The sequence below is a fragment of the Erigeron canadensis genome, chromosome 3 (assembly GCF_010389155.1).
Source record: "Erigeron canadensis isolate Cc75 chromosome 3, C_canadensis_v1, whole genome shotgun sequence".
In the NCBI taxonomy this organism is placed as follows: Eukaryota; Viridiplantae; Streptophyta; class Magnoliopsida; order Asterales; family Asteraceae; genus Erigeron; species Erigeron canadensis.
This window is the reverse complement of record NC_057763.1, coordinates 23,686,270-23,712,408: the sequence shown is the minus strand read 5'-3', so window position 1 is coordinate 23,712,408 and position 26,139 is coordinate 23,686,270. Positions and strand designations below refer to the sequence as shown.

Below are 26,139 nucleotides of genomic sequence, written 5' to 3'. Positions count from 1 at the left end.
CCACCCTACCGGTACCGGGGGGTTGGCGCGGTGTGCCAACCGGTAACAGCCGGTACCTTTTCCCTCCCCTAGGCGCTCCTCCGCCCTAAGGATAGGGTTGAAGGTCCAATGATTTATTGGTTAAAATTGTCTCCAACACGTCTGAATCGAAACTAACTTTACAAAAAAAAATAATATTAATTCTTATATATATTAATAATGTTCTAAAACCCGTGTATTTGACACGGGTCTAAAATCTAGTGCAACATTTATAATAAAGCTAAATTTTGTGTAAATTAAGATATGTAGTAAACGGGATTTGATTGTCGTTCCCATTAAAAAAGATATGAGATTTGATGGTATTTTTGAGCCAATAGATGATACCCCAAAAAAAAAATTCATTTTAAATTTATTTTAAATAGTTTTATTAAAATTAATATTAATATGATATCATTAAACTTAAATTGGAATTTATAAAAAATGTTAGATCATGTCACATCAGTAAAAACTTTCTAAAAAAAATATTACTTTGTTTATAAAAGATAAGAGATAGAAAATAAAGTCAGGTCAACTGTTTAATGCATCTCTAAATGGACTCTCTAAAGTGACAAATCGATGGATATTTTTCCTAAATCACTTGTAACGGCTCATAATCTAAGGGGGTGCTTGGTTGGGGGTATTTAGGGGTAAGGAATGACTAACATAATGAATAATCATGCTTGGTTAATGAAAAAGTAGTTAATGAATACCAAAACTAAGCAATGAATCATTATAAACTAAAATGGAGATAATAACTATCATTACCCATATTTTATAAAAACAAACTACCATTATTCCACATTTATGCACCTCTCTCCATATTCAGGAATTCTCGTTTTGTCATTGATGTAGTTATTAGAGTCTACATTATGAACATTGTTTAAATATATTAATAATATTAATACTAATATTAATTTATGCACCATTTTAATTATAATTATACTGTACATAATTTATATTGATATACCAAAATATATATAGATATAAGTAGAAGAAGTTTTAAATAAATAATAATCATTATACTTATATTTAATTACGAGTAATTTTTATATAATCTTTATATATACTAAAAGACAACTGACCTAATGACTTATTAACCAATCACAAAGCTCAATTTCATAAAATTAAAATTTGATGATGTCATTATTTAATCTTACTAATTATTTAAATAGTTTAATAAAATTATAAATATAAATTAGGTAGATTCACGTTAAGTTTAATAGTTTTACGCAAACACCAATATGGATAACGATAATGATTAAATAGATAAATTTAGTTTAAATAAATATACGTATAATAATAGTGATTTTCGTTTAAGTTTAATAGTTTTACGTGAGCATCCATCAATGTGAATAATAATAATGATTAAATAGATAAATTTAGTTTAACTAAATATAAATATAATTATAGAGTCTAAAGCTGGCGAATCATATATTCAACTCAAAATTAATTAAATCAAGACATGCCTAAATTAATTTACATTTTTTGGTTTTTCAAAACTAATTTACACTTAAACTCAACTACAACATTCAACCTTGATATAATTTAGTATTCAGTATTTATATTTGAATATCTCAATTTTTTTAAAGAATATTTAGACATTTTAACCTATAAGTATTTTTTTTATTTCCATATAATAATTCTTATATTTATAATGTTATAAAACCCGTGTATCTGATACGGATCTAAAATTTAATATATATGTTAGGAACCAAGCAACATCAAAATAATGAAACACTTATCATATTCCTATAGTATTTCTTTTGCTTTTCTCCTTTCCATTCCTTTAATCGAACCAACCTATTGTCAAAATATCGGTTGAAAAATGAAATTCCATCTATCCTCAAAATTGCCCAGACATTTTATAACCTCTATAAGGAGACCCTAAAAAAAACACAAACACGCCTCCATCTTCTTTCTTCAGTGTCTATCTCTTCAAATCAGGTATGTTTTCTTCTTTTCTTTTCTTTTCCCTCTCATTAAAACAAAATAAAAAGTTTCATTATCCTATTTTAAAGATGATTAATGTGATCGATTCCTAGTTTTTATTATGTTAAACTGTAGTTCTTGCATAGTTACATATTTAATTACCGATAAGAACTCATCAAGATTCACCATTTTAACCCCTATTAGAAAAGAAAGAAAACACACTCGTACGTAAGATAATATCTTTCTAGCAATTCACAGATGAATAATCTGTAATTAGCCTTATGAGATTCTTGTGAAATTTATAGGTGCAAAGTAACGAACTTTGTTACAGAAAAATCGTTCTTCATTGGCCAAGCTGAGTACTTTATACAAACAATGAGCCCTGGAATTGTAGACTTTATTGTCTGATGTTGTTTTTGTATCGAATATGATCATGTTTGATATGATATGTTGATATGTGTGGTGAGCCCCCGGAGTTGTACACTCTATTGCTTGAATATTTTGAATTGGTTCATATGATTATAATTAGCATGTAAATGATATTAGTTTGAAAAAAAATCAGTTTACTTTATATTATTTATTGATGTTAGTTTGAAAAAAAATCAGTAGATGTTATAAAGATGCAAACTTTAACATATGTATCCAATGTTGTGTTGACTTTCTCTGTTGATTTTGGGAAGTTTAAATATATTTGCTTTTATGTCCTAGAAAATTGTAGGTGTAGTGATTCTCAATCTTGGTGTTGAAATAATTTTAAAGATGCAAACTTTAAGAGATATCTAATGTTTGGATTGATTATATAAATATTATTTATGTGAAAGTAAGTTTCCTTTGCATATGGAATTATGGATTGATTATATTAATGTTATATTGCGATGTTTTTTGATAAATTGTTTTTCCTTTCGTTTTTTATGTCCGGGGTCAAAATTGAAAATATAAGCAGAAGCCACAGCCAGCCGAAGTATTGGATGATATCAGCGTACCGACGGCAGTCGGCGGTGGTTTTGGAATTACAATCACAAATACCCAAAACCAAACTCTTATCAACTATGGAGGTTAAAATCCCACAAACCAAAAAAGATTTTTTACATTATAACCACACTGATTCTTGCAAATCAGCCAGATGGACTTCCAGGGAATCTTATGTGTTCATGTATGCTAGACCATGGGAAAAAGTGGTCAACTTATACTCGAATGTGGTCAATGGCCATACTACATTGCTTCAGTTATTTGGTTCACCCAAGGCACATCAAGGTCAATATGATAATGATATAGAACTTAGTGAGGAACCTGAATTTGTTGTTACTGCATCTCAAAAGCGAGCGGGAAGGTGGGCAAGAATGAATTTCAAGATAGTCTTGTCCTACCATGGGGGATCTTTTGATGGATGGCAGAAGCAACCGGGCTTAAATACTGTTCAAGAAGTGATCGAAAAGTCTCTTGGGAAGTTCGTTGATGAAAGGAAGGCTGGGGTCTTGAGGGATAAAGGTTTACCACTTGAAGCCAATGTTGTAGTTGCTGGTCGAACAGACAAAGGGGTGACGGGTTTTAAACAAGTCTGCTCATTCTATACGTGGAGAGAGGATGTTGGACCTCAAGATATTGAAGATGCCATTAGCAGCACAGTACCTGGAAAGCTTAGGGTCGTATCTGTTTCTAAGGTACCACGTACATTCCATCCTAATTTTTCTGCGAAATGGAGGCGTTATCTGTATATTTTCCCTTTGAATGATGGGGAGGTTGAGGAAGATGCCACTATATGTTATAATGAAAAGTTCAGTGACCAAAACAATGTTCATGATGATATAATTAACGAGGAAAGCTTAGAATCTGGAGTTGATGATGGTAAAGATGATCCAGATGGTATAAAGAAACCAACCAGGTTCAGAGTTAGCAAGGTTAACAAGCTTCTTCAGCAACTAGAAGGGAAGTTGTTATCTTACAAAATGTTTGCACGTGATACAAAACCCTCACGAAATACTGGTCCTCCAACAGAGTGTTTTATTTTCCATGCACGGGCTACACAAGTAACTTTTACCATTGATTCTGAGAAAGGAGAATATTCCGAGGCAATGTGCATTGAATTGGTTGCTAACCGCTTCTTACGCAAGATGGTTCGTGTTCTTGTGGCGACTTCAATAAGGGAAGCAGCTGCTGGTGCCGAAGATGATTCATTGATTAAGCTGTTGGATGCTACATGCCGACGTGCCACAGCTCCACCAGCACCCCCTGATGGTCTTTGTCTTGTTGATGTTGGCTATAACGAGTTTGATTTACGCACTTGCTTAATTTTATAAGGTAACCCGTGTTCACTGCACTGGATAATTCTCATTTGTTAGAAATGGTGATTTCGACCCATTTATTTATGAATAGGCTTATTTGGGTTGTGTTTTTATCTCCAACTGGTCAAAAATGGAAGAAGTTTGATAAGAGGGGGGAATGGATCAAATGGGTGATAGTCAACCAAAGTTGTTTTGTTGAAAGATTTAGATTGTTGATGTAGTAATATTGATTGTAATCGTAGCTAACAAATTATTTATTTTATAGAAGTTGGAATCTTGGATAAAAAAAAAAGTATTGTTTTTATTTTTTGATTAAAAGGAGGCTGAATTTGAAGACTTCCGTGTTGAAGCCCCACTTGAAGGAGGGTACTTATAATTTTCATCTTGACCAATTTTCAAGGATCTTGGTCCTTTTTTTTCCTGATATTGACCTTTTGACTTTGTTGACCGGCTTCCTACTTGGATTTTGGCTAGCTCACCTCGGCCGACCCCCGAGGAAAGAGCACTCGGGATGGAATCAGCCAACTTGGATGAGTCTTACAACCATGCTTTTTTCTACATTGCCAATGCTGCCAAGACCTGTGTTTGCACCGGTTATTCTATCTTCCTAGGAGCCTCATTGCCGATTTATGATTTTACTCTGTTCATGTCGTATTCTAGTATTCTAGAACTGTTACTCTCAATTCAAGCATGCTTGTTACCTTGGAGATGAGGCGTTATATATTGGATACTAATTTATCAATCCATAGAAGTGTCCATATATAAGTTTAGGGGTTTATAGTGTCAAGAATAAAGTGTATAACCGAATGGTAAGTTATTTTCGGTTATAGGCAGTTATGTTGTGAAGGGTCGTGTCGGCATGTTAGTTATAAGATTGGTGTCGGTTTGGACAGTCATACCTGTTGGTATGTACCGGTTCGAAATCTATATATATGTATGTAAACCTACGGTTTTTAAATAAGAAGATAAGTTTAGTGTGTGTATTGTTTTGTGTTCGTGAGTGAGAGGGACGAGGGACGAGGGACGAGGGACCAACAGTGGCATCAGAGCCAAGGTCGTTCGAACCAGAGGAAGACCAACGATTCAAGAGGAATCGTTTTAGAGAAGTGAGATAAAGAAGAGAGTGATTCAGAGAGGAATCGACCAAGAGAAAACCGATCAAGTGAAGACCGAATTTGTAAGTAAAGGAGACAGAAAGACCAATTGATTCAGGGAATCAATTAACAAGTGAAGATCGATTCAGAAACGCAAATAGAGAAAGAAACAAATTGACTGAGTAAAGATCGAATTAGAGAGAAAAGAAAAGAGAAACATACCGTTGTGTGAAGAAGGAACCGCCGCCGTGTGCTTGCCGGAGAAGAGAAGTGTAACCGTCAATATCGAAAAAGAAACCGATTAACTACCACCGCCAGAGAAGAAAGGAAAAGAAACCACCACCGCTGTGTGATTGAAACGAAATCCATACCACCATCGTTAATCAGAAAAGGGGAAAAGGAATTGGATTTGCCCTAGTTTGCTGTTGCGTAAGGAAGAACCAGAAGTTTTTTTTATTTGGGAATAAAAGGAACGACATTGAAATTAAGGGGACGTGACTTTTGTCTACAAAAGGGGCCCACGAGATCATTCAACTTCAAAACAAAAGCACAAGGAAAATAAAAATACAGGTTTTACTACAATACTTGTTATTTTTATTACTATACTTTGATTATAAGGAGAAAAATTCAGATTTGTTACTACGATTTGTGTTAAGACAACATTAGAATTGCTTCAAGATGATTGTGGGTTAGACAGAAAGCTTTAAGTTCGACTATTAGACTTATATTGGTTTTAGAAGAGAACCAAAATTAGAGGATATGGCGGGAGATAAAAATGGAAACAACATTCGTGTTGTTGACATACCGTTATCATCCTATCAATGTCCAATTCTAAACAGTACGAACTATACGTTATGGGCCATAAGAATGAAGAAGATATTAGTGGCAAATGGAATATGGGATCTAGTAGAAAGAACGGGTACATCAAAAGAGATCAATATAAAGAAGGATAGTTTTGCATCTGCATATCTATTCCAAGGATTGCCGGAAGATTTGCAAATGCAAATTGCGGGATGTGAAACGGCAAAGGAAATTTGGGACTCATTAAAGGCCAGATTTGTTGGGACAGAAGATGTTCAACAAGCGCACTCGCAACAATTGAAATCAGAATTTGAGAGACTCGTGATGAAAGAAGATGAATCAATAGATTCATTTGCCGGAAAGATGACGAGTATTATTACAAAGGCTGCTACATGTGGACTCACATTTGATGAACAAACAAAAGTGCGGAAATTACTAACCGCAATACCAGATAAGTTTATACCAATAGTAGCAACCATTGAAATGGTTGTTGATTTTAAGGAAGCGAAATTGGAGGAGGTTATTGGGAAACTTAAGACTTACGAAGAAAGGCTTAAGTTTAGAAAAGAGAGTGGAGAAGATAATAGTGAAAAGTTGTTCACACGCCAAGGGAATGGCAAAAATTATGAACGCAACTATGGGAATAATAGACGAGGAGGTGGTAATCAAACAAGAGGAAGAGGCCAAGGAAGATTCATGAGAGATAATAGAAATGAAGATAGTTTCGATCGATGGAAGAAAAGCCCTGGAGATCAAAACTATCCAAGAAGATAACTTAAAGACGTACAATGTTACAATTGTCAAGATTTTGGACACTTTGCTGCAAATTGTCCAAAACCAAACCGTAGAGAAGAAAAAGCAAACCTTTTGTTCGAAACCTGTTGGTATGTACTGTTTCTCAAATGCTATCTCTTTATCTCTTATTCTTCCTTTCCTTTTGAAATCTTGATGGCGTCTCTTGATGCTTCTTGCATTCGCCATTGTCAGTTCTTGGTTCTTCTTCTAGGAGTTTCTTATCCGAAAAAACTTCATAGTTTTCTTTCTCAAACTGTTCTCTTTCTGACTTTAACTCTTTCATCTCTTTGCTTGTGCAATCTTTCAACTTCTTCAGGTTTTCTAACTCCTTTTGCATTTGTTTCTCAAATGCTGTCTCTTTATCTCTCATTTTCTTCTCAAACTCTTGTTTCTCCATCTCAAAGTCTTGGAGTAATTCAAACTTCCAAAACTCTAGTTTACTTCTTAAATCACTTTCTATCTCTGACCTCATCTCTTCGAACTTTTGTTTTGGAATTTCACCTTTCTTAATGAGAATCCCATATCTTCGCTTCTCTTCTTTTAAGGATGTTGTATCCTCTTCCGAATGGAAGTTATTTTCGGTTATAGGCAGTTATGTTGTGAAGGGTCGTGTCGGCATGTTAGTTATAAGATTGGTGTCGGTTTGGACAGTCATACCTGTTGGCATGTACTGTTGGTATGTACTGGTTCGAAATCTATATATATGTATGTAAACCTACGGTTTTTAAATAAGAAGATAAGTTTAGTGTGTGTATTGTTTTGTGTTCGTGAGTGAGAGGGACGAGGGACCAACATTATATAGATCTTTTAAGTACATCGTGTTATTAGAGCTACTGTAACTTTAGTCACATATACTACTTTGTTTTCCTTCTCAATATTGATAGATGTCTATAAGTATGTCGCACTTAGGTCCTAGACAAGAATAACAAGCTAGGAGGAAAAATTCTCTCTCATCCACCCATCTCAACCAAGTCTATCCATGCAAAATATAACCATGTCGATCTCACCATGTTTTGAGTTGTAACCCAAATTTTTTGACCCAGGGGCACTTGATGGGTTTGATTATCTTCCAGGAATGGTATTTCATTATCCGTTCTGACTTCTGAATATCTCATTTGTCTTTGGTAGTTTGCTGCCTCTATATTGTTCAAACATTATGATCAATTTGCCAGGGTGGCAGAATGCATGTCCTTTTTGTTACAGTATTAATGGTAATATTTACTTCTGTTGTTCTCCAAGTGGGGCTTAATAATATTAAGGAAACTGATTATCTTATGGTAGACGACAAACCGTATGTTATTGTAGGTTCATTATCTTATGGCATATGGTATACAGTATACTTTATGAGGCTTGAAACTTTTATGGTGTAGACGTGTGTAGTTGTAGTACTAGTGGCATAGTGTGTTATCTGCAACACTTGTAGGCTGTAGTCACACAAATGAGGGTGTCTTGACGGCTAAAGAAAGTAGAAACTATGCGCCGTATCTTGGAGAGGTGTAGCAAGAAGGATGGGTTAAAAAGGTTTGTTACCGGGTCAAATCAGGCCAAGCTGGACCGATCCACAAATACCGTTTAAAATTTTTCTTTTCTTGAATTTATCAGTGATTGATGCTCTAAACATGATTAAAATTTTAGGATATATCATAGCATGATGGTCTAATTACATAAATTGAACAATTTAGGAGGTTTTGTGCTTTTTATATATATGTTGGGTGGCTTTCAACCGAGTGCCTATTCAACCTGTTTCTGGTCAAGCTATTTTGTAAATTTCTCCGATTTAATATGCGGTAGAAACATTATCCCATTTCTATTCATTTATGGGTCGAAATTTCTGCCTAAAAATATATATCCCCACAAGCGAGTATAGTAGGATTGATATAGACAATGGTTTCCTTATTCATCTATATCACATATTTACAGGTGGCTCCATGTGGAGGTTTTAAGCAGTCTAGCTTAGGAAGGGAAGTTCCAAATTCCAATTATGGGTTAGATGATCATCTTGAAGTAAGTACCACTACATCTTCTGTTCTGAAATAAAATCAATTAATACTTTTCTTATATATATATATATATATATATAGGGGTGGGTTATTTTAATACCAATCTTAGATTAGGACCATTAGGACCAAATCTCAACCATTCATTTTTTATTCTCTCCTCAAATCTCAAACTCCGTTTTCCAGAATCTGTCGACGACTTCGGCGACAGTGGCAACATCTCTGCCAACATTTCCGGAGAGAATTAGTTTCGTTTTCTGGTGGATACGGTACCGGCGTTGCCCTACATCCGTTCTAAAGGGGTTGTCACCGGACGCATATGAGAATGGTATGGATTTGATGGGCGGCGATCCAAGAGATAGTGACGGTTGTTACGGTACGAGCATAGCCCTTAATTCTAAGGGCAAAGCCCTTTGGGTTGATTTTTCAATGGTTCTCATCATATATGTGGTTCTCACTTGATCCCTTCACTATATATATACCTATATATATATATAGGGAAAAGTGAATATAAGGCTGTCCGGCACCTAAGCTTAGGTGTGGAACCCTCACATACTAATTTTTTAATATTTGTTGAATTTTAATTAAATCACATGGCCTCCCTGATTTTTATGGATTAAAAAAACAATATGTGAGTGTTCTACACCTAAGCTTAGCTACCTAACAACCTTATATTCCCACCCCCCATATATATATATATATATATATATTCTTTATCCAATACGAGTTATAAAATATATGCCAAAACAACGGCGTGATTATCAATCTCTTGTAGATCAAGTATGTTTGTATGGGAAACATGGCATGATAAATGAGCTTGATGATGTTTGGCAAGGTGATAAAGTTATAAGGCTGGGGGGAGAGCTTCTCCACTCCTCCCCTCCCCGATTTTTCTTCTTCTCCCCTCTCCTCCCCTATTGCTAGGAGCACCTTGCCACCCCTTTTCTCCCCACCCTTTTCTATTTAATTTCATTTCTATTTATTTTTAAAACTAAAAATATAGGATTGTTGAAGAAAGGGTTCATGATTGTTGTTTGATAAATTGTATGTGTGTATTTTGTGTTGTTTGAAAAGAAATCAAAGAAAAAGAAAAGAATGGAGGTTCCGTGAAGAAGAAAAGAAGAAAAGGAGAGAAAGAGATAGACGTTGGTTGGTGGGCCACGGTGTTTTTTTTTTATTTTTAAAATCAGCCCAACAGTCGAATCACCAACACCGGCACCACTGTGCCCAACTCGCTCTCCACTCAACCGGTACTGGAGGGTCGGCACGGTGTGCCAACTGGTACCGGCCCGGTACCGGTTCTCTCCCCTATCCACTCCGTCCAGCCTAAAGGGGTAACTGAAAAACAGAAAGCATTGGTAATAAGAGGAGAAATGGACGCTTGCTCAATTAATATTGCAACTGGTTTGATCTGGACATTTGAGTCAAGTCATTTCAGAGCGTGTAGATTTTTTTTTTGTTTGTTAGTTTTCTGGATACAAGTGTAATGCCATCATCTTAGCTGAATAATTAAAGCCTGTTTTCTTACCCTTGGTGATTAGAATGCAATTTTTTGTACCTGAAATGCTTTGAAATATTTTTGATTCAACGAGGGAAAGTACCCGTGCATTGCGGCGGTGAGATGATAGGGGTGATAAGTTATAGAGTGTAATAGCCAAATGTTTTATCCGTACGGGTTCCGCCATTGCATTTAAAAATTCGTCGAAAATATATCGAATGACATCTCTAATGAAAGAACATGAAATTTTAAGAACACCCATACAACTTTTATAAATTATTGATATACGTTTTTTGAGATAAAAGATTTTGAATGAATTGGATGAATAAAATGATTTAGGTAGGAGAGAAAAAAAAATGAGTGGTTAAAATTTGAAGAGATGGAAGAAAAGGAGTGGTTGAGATTTAAGGGTGTTATAGTTATATTTAAATTAGTGAATAAAGAAAATGAGTATTTTAGGTGTTTCAAATCATGAATTGAGATTTTTAAAATGGGCAAAATAGTACTTAGGAGAGGATTCATACAAAGGCAATGCTCTATATGCAACTTCTTTGTAATAACCTTTCTTTGATGAACTTCAGATTTGTTGGTATTTACTTTATATAAGATCATCCATGTTTTCACCCATTAGACCTAACACCCTATAATAGACGTATTATATGTTGTTTGTTACATTGTCAATGGCATGTATATATAAATGTGCGTGTATATATATGTTTTAACCCCACCGCAATGTGTGGGGATTAAATACTAGTTATAAAATAAATTAAGACAATGTGAATCACACACGCGTATGAAAGGCTAGTTGCGTCTATATAAATTACCCATCCTGTTCTACTATTCTTAGTTGGGCAATTGTGCGGTAGGATGCATCGCTATTTTCATTGTTCATAGTGGGAAATCGGCTTGTTTGTTCACAGTTGGCAATTTGCTAAGCCATGGGTGATCTTGATAATATAGTTAGTCATCCATATTAGAGGCAAAGGTGTAATCGGCAAAAATTATTTACTTAAATTGGCTAATGAGTCTTTACACCATCTGCATCGAATTAAATTGGCTAGGGCTATCGGCGAGCAACATCGCCCATATGGAGCCGATGATAGTGAACGTTAGGAGTGTTTTTTTTTTTTTAATTCTTTTAAACTTTTAAAACTTTTACACCTTTACTCTTTTTTTTTACCAATAAAATACACTAAAATAATAAAATATTACACTTTTACCAAATAAAAACCACAATACATTACTTTGAAGAAAACACATTGCACTTTTGTTAAAAACACAAATATAAAAACACACTTCCTACTTCCTATAGATAAACGAAAAACAGAATACATTAACCACAAAATTTTTTTACGAACTTCCAAGAGCAAAGTTCAATAGCAGCTGCATCATCGTGTTGAACTTCTGGGCTGCATCCTGTTGAACTTCTGCAAGTATGTAAATATTATGGGCGAGTAAGGTTCGACTTGGTTCGGTTTTTGACTAAAATCGAAACCGACCCGTTATAATTCGGTTTTTGAAAACTAAAACCATTGGGTTTCGATTTTTTCGGTTTGGGTATATTTTCAGTTCGGATTTTCGGTTTTACTCTGTTTTTAACCACTTGTGGTTGAGTCAAATTGAGCTTAAAAAGTTTATAAGTTTATACCCTATAATTATAGCTTAATTAATTTTAACAAGTTATCAAAACAATATTAGTAACAATAACACTACAACAATGACAACAAATCCATAAAAGTAAGTTGTACAAACTTCAAACAAATTTTATATATAACTATTTATATCTTCTACGCGTTGTTTAACTATATAATTATTAAAAAAATTTATTTTTGTTGTGTATTTTCACTTAGAACATATAAATGATATTATTATATACACCTAAAAATGCAAATATATTAACATATTTATTAAAAATTAATAATAAAATGATATAAATATAAAATAAAGTAACAATATATATTTTTGGTTCGGTTCAGTTTTTATGGTTCGGTTTTTGCTCACCCCTAGTAAATATTGTTCTTCGAGATTGGAAACCTTAGGTTTTGACGCGTGTATTTCAAATATCTTTTTCCATACACCATTTCCGTTTATCCTGTGCTTTTTGCATCATCTCCAACGGTTGTGCTTGAAGGAGATCGTCCTTTTCCATATCATTCGTGATAAGTGCCTTCATCTCGTTGTCACTTATAAGCTAGAATTTGCCACTGAACTGAAGTAGATAGCTAGCCATCCTAGCGGAAATTAAGTACAAACATGTTTATGACATTATAATTACGAAATTAAAACATAGGTTTCATTTGATTCATTATTAATCTTCTTTGTTATGACATTATAATTAGTAAATGAATGAGTAAAATAATCTAAAATGTTTATTAAGCCACTCTAAAGTGAACACAAATGAAAGCCACAAGAAAATAAACTTCATCAAATTAACAAGAACAAAACACCTCGCCAAGTATGACCCTTCTTTCATTTTGAATAGTTCGTGATATGTTTGAATCCTCGTGTTAGTGGCATTTTCCCAATCAATCTTGAGCAACAAATCACGAACTGAAAATTGTTGTTTAAAAGAGTGAAAGCTACTAGCTAGTTAATGAAAAGAGGCAACAACAACTCAACAACAATTCTACCCCATCCCTGGTAAGTAGGGTAATGGGGAAGTAGGATAAAAAAATTTTAAAATTACAAATAAAACATAAGACATAACTAACAAACATGAATGTCCATGAAAGCAACAAATAAAGCGTACAACCTTATTATTGATGTCCCCCTATGTAACCATATGTTAAATAGATAAATGATAAACAAAAAGAATATTCATTAACTAAAAAGGAAAATGATAAAATGGTAAGAAATGTACCTAAAAGTTATGAGAATTACTATTACTATTAGAAAAGTTAATACATCTACCACAGTTATACCATACTCGATTAAACTGTGCAATAAAAGATGTATTTCGTGGTAAATCAATCCCCAAAAGTTATCCTAAAATTAAACGGTGAAATAATGATCGGAAATTAGATACATAGATTGTTGATGAGGAACTAAATTTAAGAATATTCTAGATCAGAAACTAAAAAGAAAGTAGTGTTTAGCTTATTGAGGGGAGAGAGAGAAATCGCGGACTTGAAACTAGAATTGATGAATAATGAAAACCTAGAAGATAAATAGAAGGTTATCTAGGCCAATGGGCTTCGGTTCTACTTTTGGGCCTTTCCAATTAGGCCCGTCCTTATAGTGACTTCCTCCGGCGTCCGCCGCGCGGCACCCGGAGGACGTTATTAGCACAGCGGCGTCTCGTTCGTTTCCTACATTTCCGGACTCGCGGCTTGAGTGGTTGTGGGGCCTGACTTGAACGTTTGAACCAATAATAGATTTTTTTTTAAAACAAACGGCTAGTAGCCTTTTTAAAATTTTTTTTCTTTTTCTATTAATACCACTTCCACACTACCATTTCAAAAAACAACCATCTATTTCTATCACTTCCAAACCATTTTATCTTTCTCAAGCCATTCCATAAACCATTTTTCATAACCATTCCATTCATAATGTCTAGAAGTGTGGACTAAAGCAGAAGATCTTTGTTTGTCGAGATGTTGGGTGACGAGGAGACCGGACCCTGTTACGGGTAGGTATGAAATGAGCAATCCAGACGTCTCCTTTTGGGATGACGTTACTGAAATGTTCAACGCAGAGACCAATGGAGGACCACGAAGAAGGCAAATCAACGTGGGAAGTGAAATGCTCAGAACACGACAAGTGGTGAGCCAATGAAACGGCTTACCGTGGATTAGGAAAAATGTCAATCAAAAATGATGACGATGAAGAGTAATCGTATCATTATTATATATTTTATGTTTTTTTTCCCAGTATTGTCTTTTTTTTATTGTATTGTCTTTGATTTTAAGTAATATAATGTGTGTTTAAGTATTAATAAAATGTGTTTTGTTTTTAATTTTGTGTAAAAAAAATGAAATAATAAATTAGTGAATGAATAGTAAATAAGTGGGTAGTATAAGGAGGGGGTGTTCTTGGAGATAAACCTGATGAATAGTGAAAGAAGTGGGTAAGAAGTAGGGAAGAAGTGTCTCCTATAAGGAGAGGCTGACTTTTATTTTATTTCTTTTGAACGTCAATTATAAAGATTTATAACTTTTTGAAAGTTTATATATCGTAACTATCTCATCTGTTTATGACTATATAGTATATATATATTTATCTTAATGAAATATTGGTGTTTCTTAAAAACCAAAATAATTATGAGTGTATTGTTTAGTGTTCATTCAAACGTACCTGTATATGCTTATTGTTATGCTGAATGGAGATTATAAATCTCATTTTGTGTAAAAGCTTATCATTGACGTTAAAAAATACCCCGTAAATTACATACAAAATCCCTCCTCTCGCCTCCTCTGGATGTCCAATCACGTTGCCACCTCATAAAGATGTCAGGTTCGTCCAGTCCTGTCCTAGACCACTCCCATCGCTTATATTAATTCCGTTCGGTTGGGACATCTAACAATAAAAAAAAGTAGTAAATATGATTGCAGCCAACCGACTTGTTGGCCAAACCAAACAATGTTTGCTGATAAAATTTTCAACGTGGCATCATGTATATCTAACAGCAGTATACTACAAGATAAATTAACATTTGCTTCTTTTTTTTTTTTGGTTTAAATATATAATTTGAATTCAGCAATATAATACCAGATAAAAAGACTATATAATTTTTCTTAAAAAATTATTAAAAATTTAGTCCAATTAGATAACTATGCAAATGTATTGATGAACGTAAAGTTTTTTTAATCCAATTATTTTTTATTTTATATATGGAAAATAACTATTTTTTATATATAAATATATATTCCTTTTTTTAAAATTAATTTTAAAATAAGAAATATTATATGTAAAACATTAGTATATTGTAAAAAAATAGTTTGGTTGGGTTGTTAATGGGAGTGTAAAAATTAGCTTTAGTTGAGTTTGGTAAATATATGAGAGAAAAATTAACTGTTTAATGAATACTATTGTTGGATTGGGTTGGGTTGAGAATGAGGATGACCTTAGGTCGTGTTTGGTTCCCAGAATTTGATGGAATTGGAATTGAATTCCATTCTTTAGTACGTTTGGTTGTTCAAAGAATGAGGAATCACATTCCATAGGAATGTAAACATTCCATTATATGATGGAATCTCCATTCTTTATGGAGGAAGGAATTTCATTCCTTCACACACTTGAATTTGCAAAAAATAAAAAATATTACGTCAAATTTCATTCCTTCCAAAAACATTTTGTGAACCAAACGCGCCAGTTAGGTTGCTAGCCGGTACAGTAATAACGGGTCTAGATGGATGCTAGAAGCCAAGAAAACATCACATACTTCAGAGATAGATATAGAACGGTTCACTATTAAAAACTCATTAAAAATTTGACCATTTTAACCAATAGAGCAGATGAAGGAGTCATTTCGTGTCTCTGTCAATGTAATCATGTACCTTGCCTGTTTTACAGCACTTGCGAAAAAATATGGAGAACAGAATCAAGTTCATAATGAACACAATCGCACGTAGAATAATATTTTTAGCAAATCACAGATTAAAACAATAAGTGAAATCTCCAACTCCCCAATAACTGTACAAAGCTAATTCCCCTACTAGACATCCCATGCAACTCCCATGACTTTGTTACTTACATAGTTACATTACAATCAACTCCCCATCTATGTTGATTCCCCGAAAAGTCTTTTTTACCTTTCAAAATAGATAAATATATAAGACAAATCACCATCCATATCCCTCATTCTACTTGACCTTTGTACTCATTGCTTTAGAAGATTGTAAGAATTAAACAAGATAAATGCAAGTTTATGGCTTCAAGTTCCTTCGACTGCTGTCTGAGCGTAGTAGGTCTGGATTATCGCTCTTATCAGTATCATAGTTTACTCTTTGTGATGATTCAATCTCCGTGCTACTCGCTTGTGATCTACGTCTTCGATCCTATACAATAATACAAACTTCTTTTAACTAATGATATCACGTCTATCATTTTTAGTTTAGTGGGCCATTTCCACCTGGTTACTTATGTTAGGACGATTGGGGCCTTTTTTTTCTTCCAACGGCTCAAACAGTTCATATAAAGAAAACTTTACTAACATGGAAACAGAGCAAACAGGTCAAAAGTCGCTTAAAGTAGATTTTTTTAAGGCTTATGGACTCCAGAATTGATTTATTTTAAAGTTAGATTTTTACTGTACTAATGTACTTTAATCATACTTTACGCATATTATAAGAAAGTAGAAAAGAATAAACAAAATGCAAGTCAACCCAACTCAACTTGTATCATTCTATAATTGACCCGGTTTCACCCACTACCCATCCTTGTCTAACCCGTCCAATCTGCCACCCTAGTTGTTTAGCTATGAAAGTTAACAAACCTCTCTTGGTAAGGGATATTCTTCAGATTCAAGCATACGTACAACTTGGCTCATTTTGGGTCTCTTGTCAGAGTCAGGGTCAACACATCTTAAAGCAGTTAAGAGTGCTCGTTTCAGGGCTCTTGTTGAAGGCTTTGTTTCAATAGTTGGGTCGACAACTTCCTCTGATCTTCTGCTTCCGACCATCATTTTTAGCCAATCCACAAGATTTACCTGCAAAACTTGCACCATGAATTTCTTTTAATCTTTACATTTTTATTTTCCTGATATGCAAAGGCAAAGACACTTCTAACCATCTACTTTTTAGACAAATTGTTTTAAATGTTACTTGAACCGACAACCTCACATCACACCCACTAGGTTAAAGGCCCTTTGGTCTTTAAATGTTAAATCTAACCCATAGTTAAAGACCAAAACCATACCAAAGTGAATTTTTCTGTAGTAAAGTAGTTTTAGCCAAAAATAATTATAACGAAGAGATATAATAGAAAAGAAATTAAAAATCAAGGATATATATCGGTGAATTCTATGAGTAATGCCTAAAAAATATTCCTAAAAATCAAGGATATATATCGGTGAATACTATTGATTTGTTGCACATGTGTTATACATTTCTCTTTCTCAATCCTCACCATTGGTATTGCCATATGTCTACTCCCTCCTTGTTAGGCACACTTCTAGGCATATAATTTAGGCACATTGAACATTGTCCAAATTTATAAATAAAACTAATGCACTCTGAGACATAGTTGATAGTGCTTCTAATGCTTTAGAGACCCCTCTGAGACATAGTTGCAAATCATAATACACTTAATGCTCTTTACAAGTTTCTTGTGATCTACAAGAGCAAAGAAGATGTTCAAACTTAAAAACTTAGGGGACCAAGGTTACGAAATATGAACCATATGATGAAAAGTATGGAAGTCAGCGTTGATAGACCTAACATGATACACGCTTTGTTTTTTATACTTGTGAGAATCTTATGCTTGTGAGTTTGTTAACAAATGCTACTTACTTTCTTAATTGGATACCTCATGGAAATATATTTTTTTTATAGAGTACCCTATAATATTCTTCATATTTTATATAGTAGCATATTGTTATATTTGCAAGAAACTGATCATGTGACATTTACATCATTCTATCTATATGCAGATAAGTACAAGAAAGAGATACACTATCATATACCACTAGGGTATAACTTTCCATCATTATAGAGTGTTGCTGATAAGACTACCAAGTACCTTATACAAAGTAGGAAAAATGTAGAAAACGACTTGGAATAAAAAAGGTATGTGCCAAACTAAAAACCCACTAAGAACTAGAACTACAAGTATGTTGATGCGAACAAGCAACTAAAGGGTTTAAAGTTACAGGGAGATGTTAGTCATTGGTAGAGGGGGCAAAATGGCTGGACGGATCAAAATGAATCTGTTTATATATACAGAGTTAGTTTGTCACATATAGAAACCATTTCATGACATTATTAACCTAAAAATTTCAAATAAAATGCTTTACGAGGACGTGAGCATCGGGAACAGTTTACGAAACTTTCAACCCATTGGAGTAGTTGACCTTGCAGCTGAATTCTTTCATTTGACCCGTCACCCATTAGTGATAAAGCATATACTACATAGATCCAATCATGAGTAATGGATCAAAAGCTCAGAAATGTCATCTCATAGAATAGGATAAAGTAGACAAACAAATGACAACAAACATCACAGCTTATGCATGATTGAGAGTACTATTGATGTAAGGATAGGTTCTGCAGGTCATTGATGAGGCTTTTTTTTTCTTCCTTATTAAAGGAAAATATTAACATACCACACGTTTTTCCTAAATCAGACTTAAACCAACAACCTTTTGGTTGATTGGATATCTATAATACCGCTAGACCATAGGCCCTTTCATGATAATGAGACTTATTAATGATTTACTGGAAGAAACATTGATGTTAATATTGGTATTTGTATTAAATGTCAACAGAATATATTCATGCAAATACCTCTTGAGCAGGGCGACCATAGTCGACAGGATCTCTTCCCGTAATTGATTCCAAAAGTACCACTCCAAAGCTATAAACATCACTCTTTTCATTCAACAGGCCAGTATTTGCGTACTCTGGAGCCACATAGCTGTATAGAGAAATAACAAATCCTTTTAAATAACTGCTGCTGATGCATAATTCAGTCAATAGCTGACTAAAAAACATTCACACATTAAACTGCAGAAGTCACCAATGGATTATATACTAACCCAAAAGTACCCATAACTCGAGTCGTGATGTGACTTTTCCCAGCACCTAGAAGCTTAGCCAGCCCAAAGTCAGAGACCTTTGCATTGAACTCATCATCAATCAAGATGTTGCTTGATTTAATGTCTCGATGTACCACTTTTGGCTCAATTGCTTCATGCAAGTAGGCAAGGCTGCAATAACATGACGAAAATTGTAACATCCAATTATGTCTAAAGGAAGATGAAACTTATTATGAAGCCATGAGGGTAAATAAAATGCACAGGTCTCGGGTGGGCAACTGGTCAAAACTTATAGCACTTACTTTATTTTCTCTTCTTTCAATGAATCAATTTATAAATAAGGAATACATTAAATAATTACATTTAAGTATTTCCAAAAAGATTGATTTGGAATTTGGAAGGTTTTAAGCATTTAAATACAATTCAGATGATTTCAACCCGTGTGACTGGCTCAGTCCTTTTGACGGATATCCTTTTTTGTTAAACACTGTCGCTTAATCCAATTGCCCATTGGAGATGCAACATAACCCAAACAACCATACTTTATAAAAACTTACGCCTTAGCTGTCCCAAGAAGAACCTTCATCCGAGCCTCCCAAGTAAGATATCCGTGCTGGCGCATAGCTCCATGAAGCCATTGTTCTAAATTGCCATTGTTGACATACTCATAGACTAACATTCTGATATTAAAAAAATTCATTGAAAATCATTATTCTTTCAATGATATGTAAATTAATGAATCATATGCATCGATTCCTTCTTCTTTTTTTAATTCAATTCGAGTGTATTTTGCGTATCCGGGAATATAAATGGAATTATGGCATCTACAAAGAGGACGTACCTATGAGTTCCCTCAATACAATAACCCAATAGTCGGACCAAATTCTTATGGCGCACATGGCCAATAGCTTCAACCTCTACTCTGAACTCCTTCTCAGCTTGGCCCCTAAATAAACCAAATCAATATTGATTCAAAGAAATATTACAGATAACACACACAAAAAGAAATGTACAATTAGTGGAATAACCAAGCCTTTACAAAACTCACACATTATTAAGAAGCTTCTTCACCGCCACTGGATTACTATTTACCAAAGTCCCACGATAAACAACACCATATCCACCCTCACCAAGAACATTCTCCTTAGAAAACCGATTTGTTGCAAGTTCAAGATCTCTCAAAGTAAACCAATGACCCCAACCCAAGTGAGAAAATTCAGGTAAACCGACAAGCGGAGAAGGTGCACTAATTGGATGAGAAGAAGAAGGTTTATGCATATGAAAGTTTCCTGAACTCCCATCTTCACCTGATTCACTAATATCTCTATCCATATAATACAACGAACCTTGACTACTCATATTATCCCCATTTTTCAATTTCCCCATTCCCAAATGAACTAAAACTTTATCCGCATCTTTATCACTGTTTTTATCATGAATTGTAAGAAGAATTCCATCTCGTGGAGCAAATTCGCCAGTTGAAACTTGTTCAACTCTCACTTCTTTAATTTCTTTTGAAACGGTCGGTATTTGACTATGAGAAACTTTCTCTCTACCGCCCCTTCTCACTTTCTTCTTAGAAGTGAGATAACATGTTAATGCACATAGAATTCCTATAATAAGTAAACCAACTATAAGCCCAATTAATTCCCACACTTTCATCCCCAAAACTCCAATTTTTTGGGACAATCCGGTGTTTAGATCATCCCCCATTCTTTCTCTAGATGATCAAGTACCTACATACAAAATATCAAAATAGTAAGTTACAAAAAAAGTTTCCATTTTTCAGAAACAAAGTTCATCAAAACTACATTAAGTATTACAAATTGGTGCAAAAAGCTACAAACTTTATTACACAAACAAGTACAATAATGTAGTTACTAAATCTTTCTGCAATCCCCATCTTAATCTTGTCATTAAAATGAAAATTGGTCAAAAAGTTACAAACTTTATAACACAAACAAGTACAATAATGTAGTTACTAAATCTTTCTGCAATCCCCATCTTAATCTTGTCAATTAAAATGCAAATTAGTCAAAAAAGTTACAAACTTTATAACACAAACAAGTAAAGTACTGTACCAACTGAATCTTTTTTACAATACCCAGATAATTCTTGTCACTAAAATGTAATCATCAAATAAAGCAGACTAAAAAACACTAATGGGTAAAAACCCAGATCAAGAATACAGTAAAAAAACAAAAAACTGAAGTGAAATTATGATATAAATGTAGTTCAACTTACCTGTTGAAAATAGGAGTCAGAACAGAGTGGATCTCAGAAGAAAGGGCATAATGAGAGATCTGTGGATTAGAAAATGAAAAATGTGAGTGTGTTTTTGGAATGTAGGTGGGATCTAAGCTAAAATGTAGCTTTCTAAAACAAAGAAAGAAACAAGAAATACAAATAGTAAGTAAAAAAATGAGAATGAGATAAGGAAAGGTAGGAAAGATGGAGTATTCTCACCACCAGAGGGAGGTTGGTTGGTAATGGTGGTGATGGACCCCTGACTCGCATGAAACAGTAAAACTAAAGCTAAAAACATTTTTGTCAGTTTTGTCTTTTTGTTTTGTAGTAAAAATTACAGTAAACGTTACTATTACTCCTCTAATTATGGATTAAATCTTGTAATTGATTTCAAAGTCAAACTTGGACTTGTGTTGAAACAACGAGAGTTTTTGTAGATTTTTTAATTATAAAATGGGATGTAAACGAGTTGAGAGATTATGAACGAGGCATTATTTATCTATTTTTTAAAGGTGAATGCTAGAAACCTCATGTCTAATTTAACAGCGGGAGTTTAGCATATGTTGCGTTAAAGAGCTCCCTCAAAGAGTAGAAAAGCTTATTTCAAATATCGAAATGGGGAAAACCCTCACTAATCCGTCTGAAGGCACGCTGATTAATAAAGGTAAATCCTACCCCTCAGACTTAAACCTAGATATACTTAGATCAAACGCTTATAAAAAAACTTTTTATGTCCACCACAAGACTTGAACACAAAAACTATTAAATAAGAGATGTCCTTTCAAACTAAACTACGAGTAATGTTCAAGGACAACGAAACATTATTTATGACTTAACAAACTATTGTATGTACAAATGAATAGACAGCATATCATTGTGATAACGTTTGCTCTCGTCAAATAAAACAAACTTATAATATATGTAAACAAACAAAATGAATTGCAAATTAACTAATATATAACTTCATGATATAAATTAAAGTTTCATTTAAATAAATTAACAAACTAATGTTTACAAACAAGCTATCGAACATTCACGAGAAAATTATTAAACATTCACGAACATGAATGACAAACAAGAGCTATGTTTATATTTCTTCAGTTAAATAACCGAACTGACTTTTTTTCATAGTGAACAGCTCGTAAACAATGGTTCGTTGATGAATGTTCAACTCGTTTACTGTCTTGCTTTACCACACTTTTATAAGTTTTTATATATATAATGTTTGAAACATTAGAGAATTAATATATACTTTTTTGTTTTCTGTTATATTTCTTGAAATCGAAAACTAAATCAAATGATTATAAAACATTCAGAGAAATAATAATTAGTAAATGATTATGAGAAGCTGTGATTATTATTATACTAAAGTTGTTTGAAAAGTTGATAAGTTTAGTGTCATTTTGTTCATGCGGCACCGTTTCTTTAATAAACTATTGTTAGTGTAATGTTAGTAGTAGTATATTGACCAAATCATGCAAAGTCAAAAAAACCAACTGATTAAGAAATTTCGGCATTATCTACAAAGCACTAATTATGTTATTCATATAAAACTAACATATAGCATGTACAATGCCGCGGAAGTGCAGGAACACAGATATTTTATATAGGTCATGATATTAGTATCATAAGTTTTTATTTATATGTTATATTCATATACCATTAATTTGTACAATGTATTATAATGTTAGTATAGTATGGTAAAATAATAAAAAAACATATACTAATATCATTTCTCATTTTATATTGATAATAACATTCGACAACTTTTAGGAGATATAATAGTTGAGATCATCAAGTAATTGGTTATATTATTTTATAAATTATAAAAAAGTATTTGTTTCTTGTAAAATATGTTTATGATTTTCATATTTAATTCAAAAACCAAAGTATAATGTACTAAATAAGTTAATTACATCAATGAAAATTTTTAATTAATAAGATTTGTTATAACGAGTATTTCATATATCAAAATTTTAAATAATTCAATAACTTTTGAATAAGTTTTATAAAGGTCAAAAAAGGTAAATAGGTGACAACACTACGGCCCTATGTAATTTTTTGGTATTAAAGACGCACACCGCATAGAAATTATGTTCGGTTACTCATAATCAAGGTTGTGGAACTCGGGAATTGGGATTGGATCGACGAGAGAGAGTCGGATTAAAAAAATTGAATTGAAATCGGATCGGTGAATAGTGGGTTTTTTATGTATAAAATAATAGTTTTTGAAATTATATGTAAGAAAAAAATAAAAATATGCATAAAACTTCAAACTTGAACATAACATAATTTTTCAACTTAAGCATAATTGTCTAGAAATACTAACAAAATTGATAAAAGATTTTAAAAAAAGAAGAAAAAAAGGTTTGGCTTTGGTTGACCCGATCCAATACTGTCGAGTCTTGACCGATACAGTTGAGTCTTGACCGATGCAGCTGAGTCTTGACCGATGCAACTGAGTCTTGACCGATACAACCGAGTCTTGACCAAGTTGACCCGAGTCTGAAACTCTGTCCGATTTTCAGACCAAGTATGGCAGACTCGTATCGTCATTCGGCCGATACACGATCCGACTTAGTTGTATCGCCCTAGTATCACAACACTACTCATAATTCATGCGCATGGATCACAATATATAGTTTCTACAGTTGCCTTTGGAAAAATTAACACACAACTTACAACCAAGATTACATGACGACAGTACCAATTGATCTATCATCAATTGGTAATAAAGGCGTTTAAATATTTTATTTACACCCAACCCTAGTATTAATTGCATCCTTTTATATTCCTAATAAAAAAACGTGTTAAGCGATGGACATTCTAGGTTTCGGGGCAACAACTTCTACTATCGGTTCGGTGAAGATCAATGACTATTAATTAGAAGTTAATTAAGTTTTCTAGAGTGTGAGAGTGAAAGAGAAATGTATGTGCAAGAGTTAATCCGTGTGTTAGTGAGAGAGAGACTGAAAGTTGGTAAATATAAGAGTGGATTTGAAAGGATTATTTAGATTAGATGCATTGAAATGAATTATCTAGATCATCTCTTAACATAAATTTAAGAATCTCAAAGTCAAAAAGTGAAAGACAGTACGCATTTATATAAAAATATGGATATAGACTTATAAATACGGGTTTTTATATTCTAATCATACGTGATAATAATAAATTTAAGAAGAGCCAATGGAGTCAGGAGCTCATTGGTAAAGTCTTTGACCTTGGGGTATTCTAACAGGTTTCAAATTTTGTTCATTACCCATGGGTACCATGAAATCCGGGATGCCTTGCATTATCCGCAGAAGAACGTGTCGTATCGGCGTGTTCTAAAGGTTATCCGCATCATGTACTCTTAATTAGACATCACGGTTGATGTTAGGAGTGGAGGTACGGTTTGGGAAAGGCAACAAGCTTTCGTAATCATGAGGGTAGTCTTCTTTTGGGTTCCATATGTACTTGAGTTTTAACATTTGGATTTCTCTTACATTCTATAAATTGTCTTATAAAATATTTCACATTTCTATTTTCTATAATCATCTTTATTTCATGTTTTTTTTAGAATCCTCATTCTTATTATGTCAATGCTGATTGAATCAATGTTATTATTTGTGAATTCGAACTTTCTTTAACTTTTACATCTGTAGAGATAAATTATTTTTGGATAAAAAAAACAAGTTAACCAAAGTAAAATCTTTACCTATAATAAAATTAAGAACACAATGTGATAGTATTAGTGATGTTTCAAGCAGGTATAGGTCTTGATAAAGTTGATTTTTAACTTGATCAAGCTTGTAAATATCGGTCGTAGCGATATATTGATCGATCCACATGAAGTGATATATCAGTCGTAACAAGGATATATCAGGGATGATAAATTAAAAAAATATTAGCAATATTATCCATGATGTGTATGTTTTATATATATTTCTACTTGATGTGTTCACCAGTATATATAATTCTACCTTTTTATAAATTATACATTAAGCTACTATTTAATACTATAAACAAAAATACAATAATAAAAATAAAGTATGGGAAAAACGAATAATCATCCCCCCTAAAAATTATGGAAGTAGTATGCTTCTAGCAGCATACTTGTTAAATCCATAAAGTATTACATTAAACATAAAACTATTTACAACAAACATATATATATTTTTTAAAATTGTAAAACATAGAGGTTTAAACATGAAATAAAAAAAAAGTAAAACATTTTCTGATAAATCCTGATATTGACCAAAACCGATATACATATGGTTAATATGTGAAATCTCGTAACATTATACCTTTGATATCCAATATATCATCGATATATTTGTCAAATACGTCTGGTATTTACAACACTATCCCTTTTAATTTTATCGTGAGTATTTTATTTTTTATTTTAAATAGTTTTATTCTTTACAAGTCATACAACTTTTCGACTTTCACTTATTTGTAGCCGAATGTTCTTATGGAATCATTATCTCTACCTTTGGGTAGAGGTAACACTGTCCACATCTCACCTTTAAATTGGGTGTTTTGTTGTTTTTTTTTTATCAGTCAAAAAGTTTTCATTAATATACAAAAAGTTATGTACAACATTCACAATGGGCTATTAGGCCCGTCCTTATAGGACGTTCTCCACGCGTCCGTCGCGCGGCTTCGTGCCGCCGCTATAAGCACGGCCTCGTCTTCGGCTGCGTCTCCTTCGTTTCCTCCAATTCCAGACGTGCGGCTTGAGGGGTTGTGGGGACCGACTTGAACATTGGAACTAATAAAAAAAAAAATCAAAGATTTTTTTTTT

At 33.3% G+C, this 26,139-nt stretch overlaps 3 protein-coding genes across 5 annotated transcripts; 2 read left to right on the top strand and 1 right to left on the bottom strand.

Moving 5' to 3' along the window:
• The first annotated feature begins 1,853 nt into the window (after window positions 1-1,853).
• LOC122593461 (tRNA pseudouridine synthase A) lies at window positions 1,854-10,443 on the top strand. 3 transcript variants are annotated; one of them, XR_006322837.1, is made up of 4 exons: window positions 1,854-1,962; window positions 2,891-4,245; window positions 8,840-8,923; window positions 9,991-10,443. XR_006322837.1 is itself a non-coding variant. In XM_043765874.1 (3 exons), the coding sequence occupies exon 2, from the start codon at window positions 2,916-2,918 to the stop codon at window positions 4,242-4,244; it is 1,329 nt and encodes a 442-aa protein (XP_043621809.1). In that variant the 5' UTR covers window positions 1,854-1,962; window positions 2,891-2,915; the 3' UTR covers window position 4,245; window positions 8,225-8,243. The 3 variants fall into 3 exon arrangements, 2 of the variants coding, with proteins under 2 accessions (XP_043621809.1, XP_043621808.1); XM_043765874.1 differs by lacking the exons at window positions 8,840-8,923; window positions 9,991-10,443 and adding an exon at window positions 8,225-8,243; XM_043765873.1 differs by lacking the exons at window positions 8,840-8,923; window positions 9,991-10,443 and having other exon boundaries at window positions 2,891-4,533.
• On the top strand, window positions 6,083-6,898 carry LOC122591723. Its single transcript, XM_043763970.1, has one exon. The coding sequence runs from the start codon at window positions 6,083-6,085 to the stop codon at window positions 6,896-6,898; it is 816 nt and encodes a 271-aa protein (XP_043619905.1).
• A 5,515-nt stretch (window positions 10,444-15,958) lies between the features above and the next one.
• On the bottom strand, window positions 15,959-21,519 carry LOC122593460 (probable receptor-like protein kinase At5g18500). The gene is made up of 8 exons (XM_043765872.1): window positions 21,351-21,519; window positions 20,155-20,842; window positions 19,948-20,052; window positions 19,664-19,786; window positions 19,107-19,277; window positions 18,856-18,985; window positions 16,848-17,060; window positions 15,959-16,410 (listed from the first exon to the last, which is right to left on the bottom strand). The coding sequence occupies exons 2-8, from the start codon at window positions 20,817-20,819 to the stop codon at window positions 16,279-16,281; spliced, it is 1,539 nt and encodes a 512-aa protein (XP_043621807.1). The 5' UTR covers window positions 20,820-20,842; window positions 21,351-21,519; the 3' UTR covers window positions 15,959-16,278.
• Window positions 21,520-26,139: the final 4,620 nt, after the last annotated feature.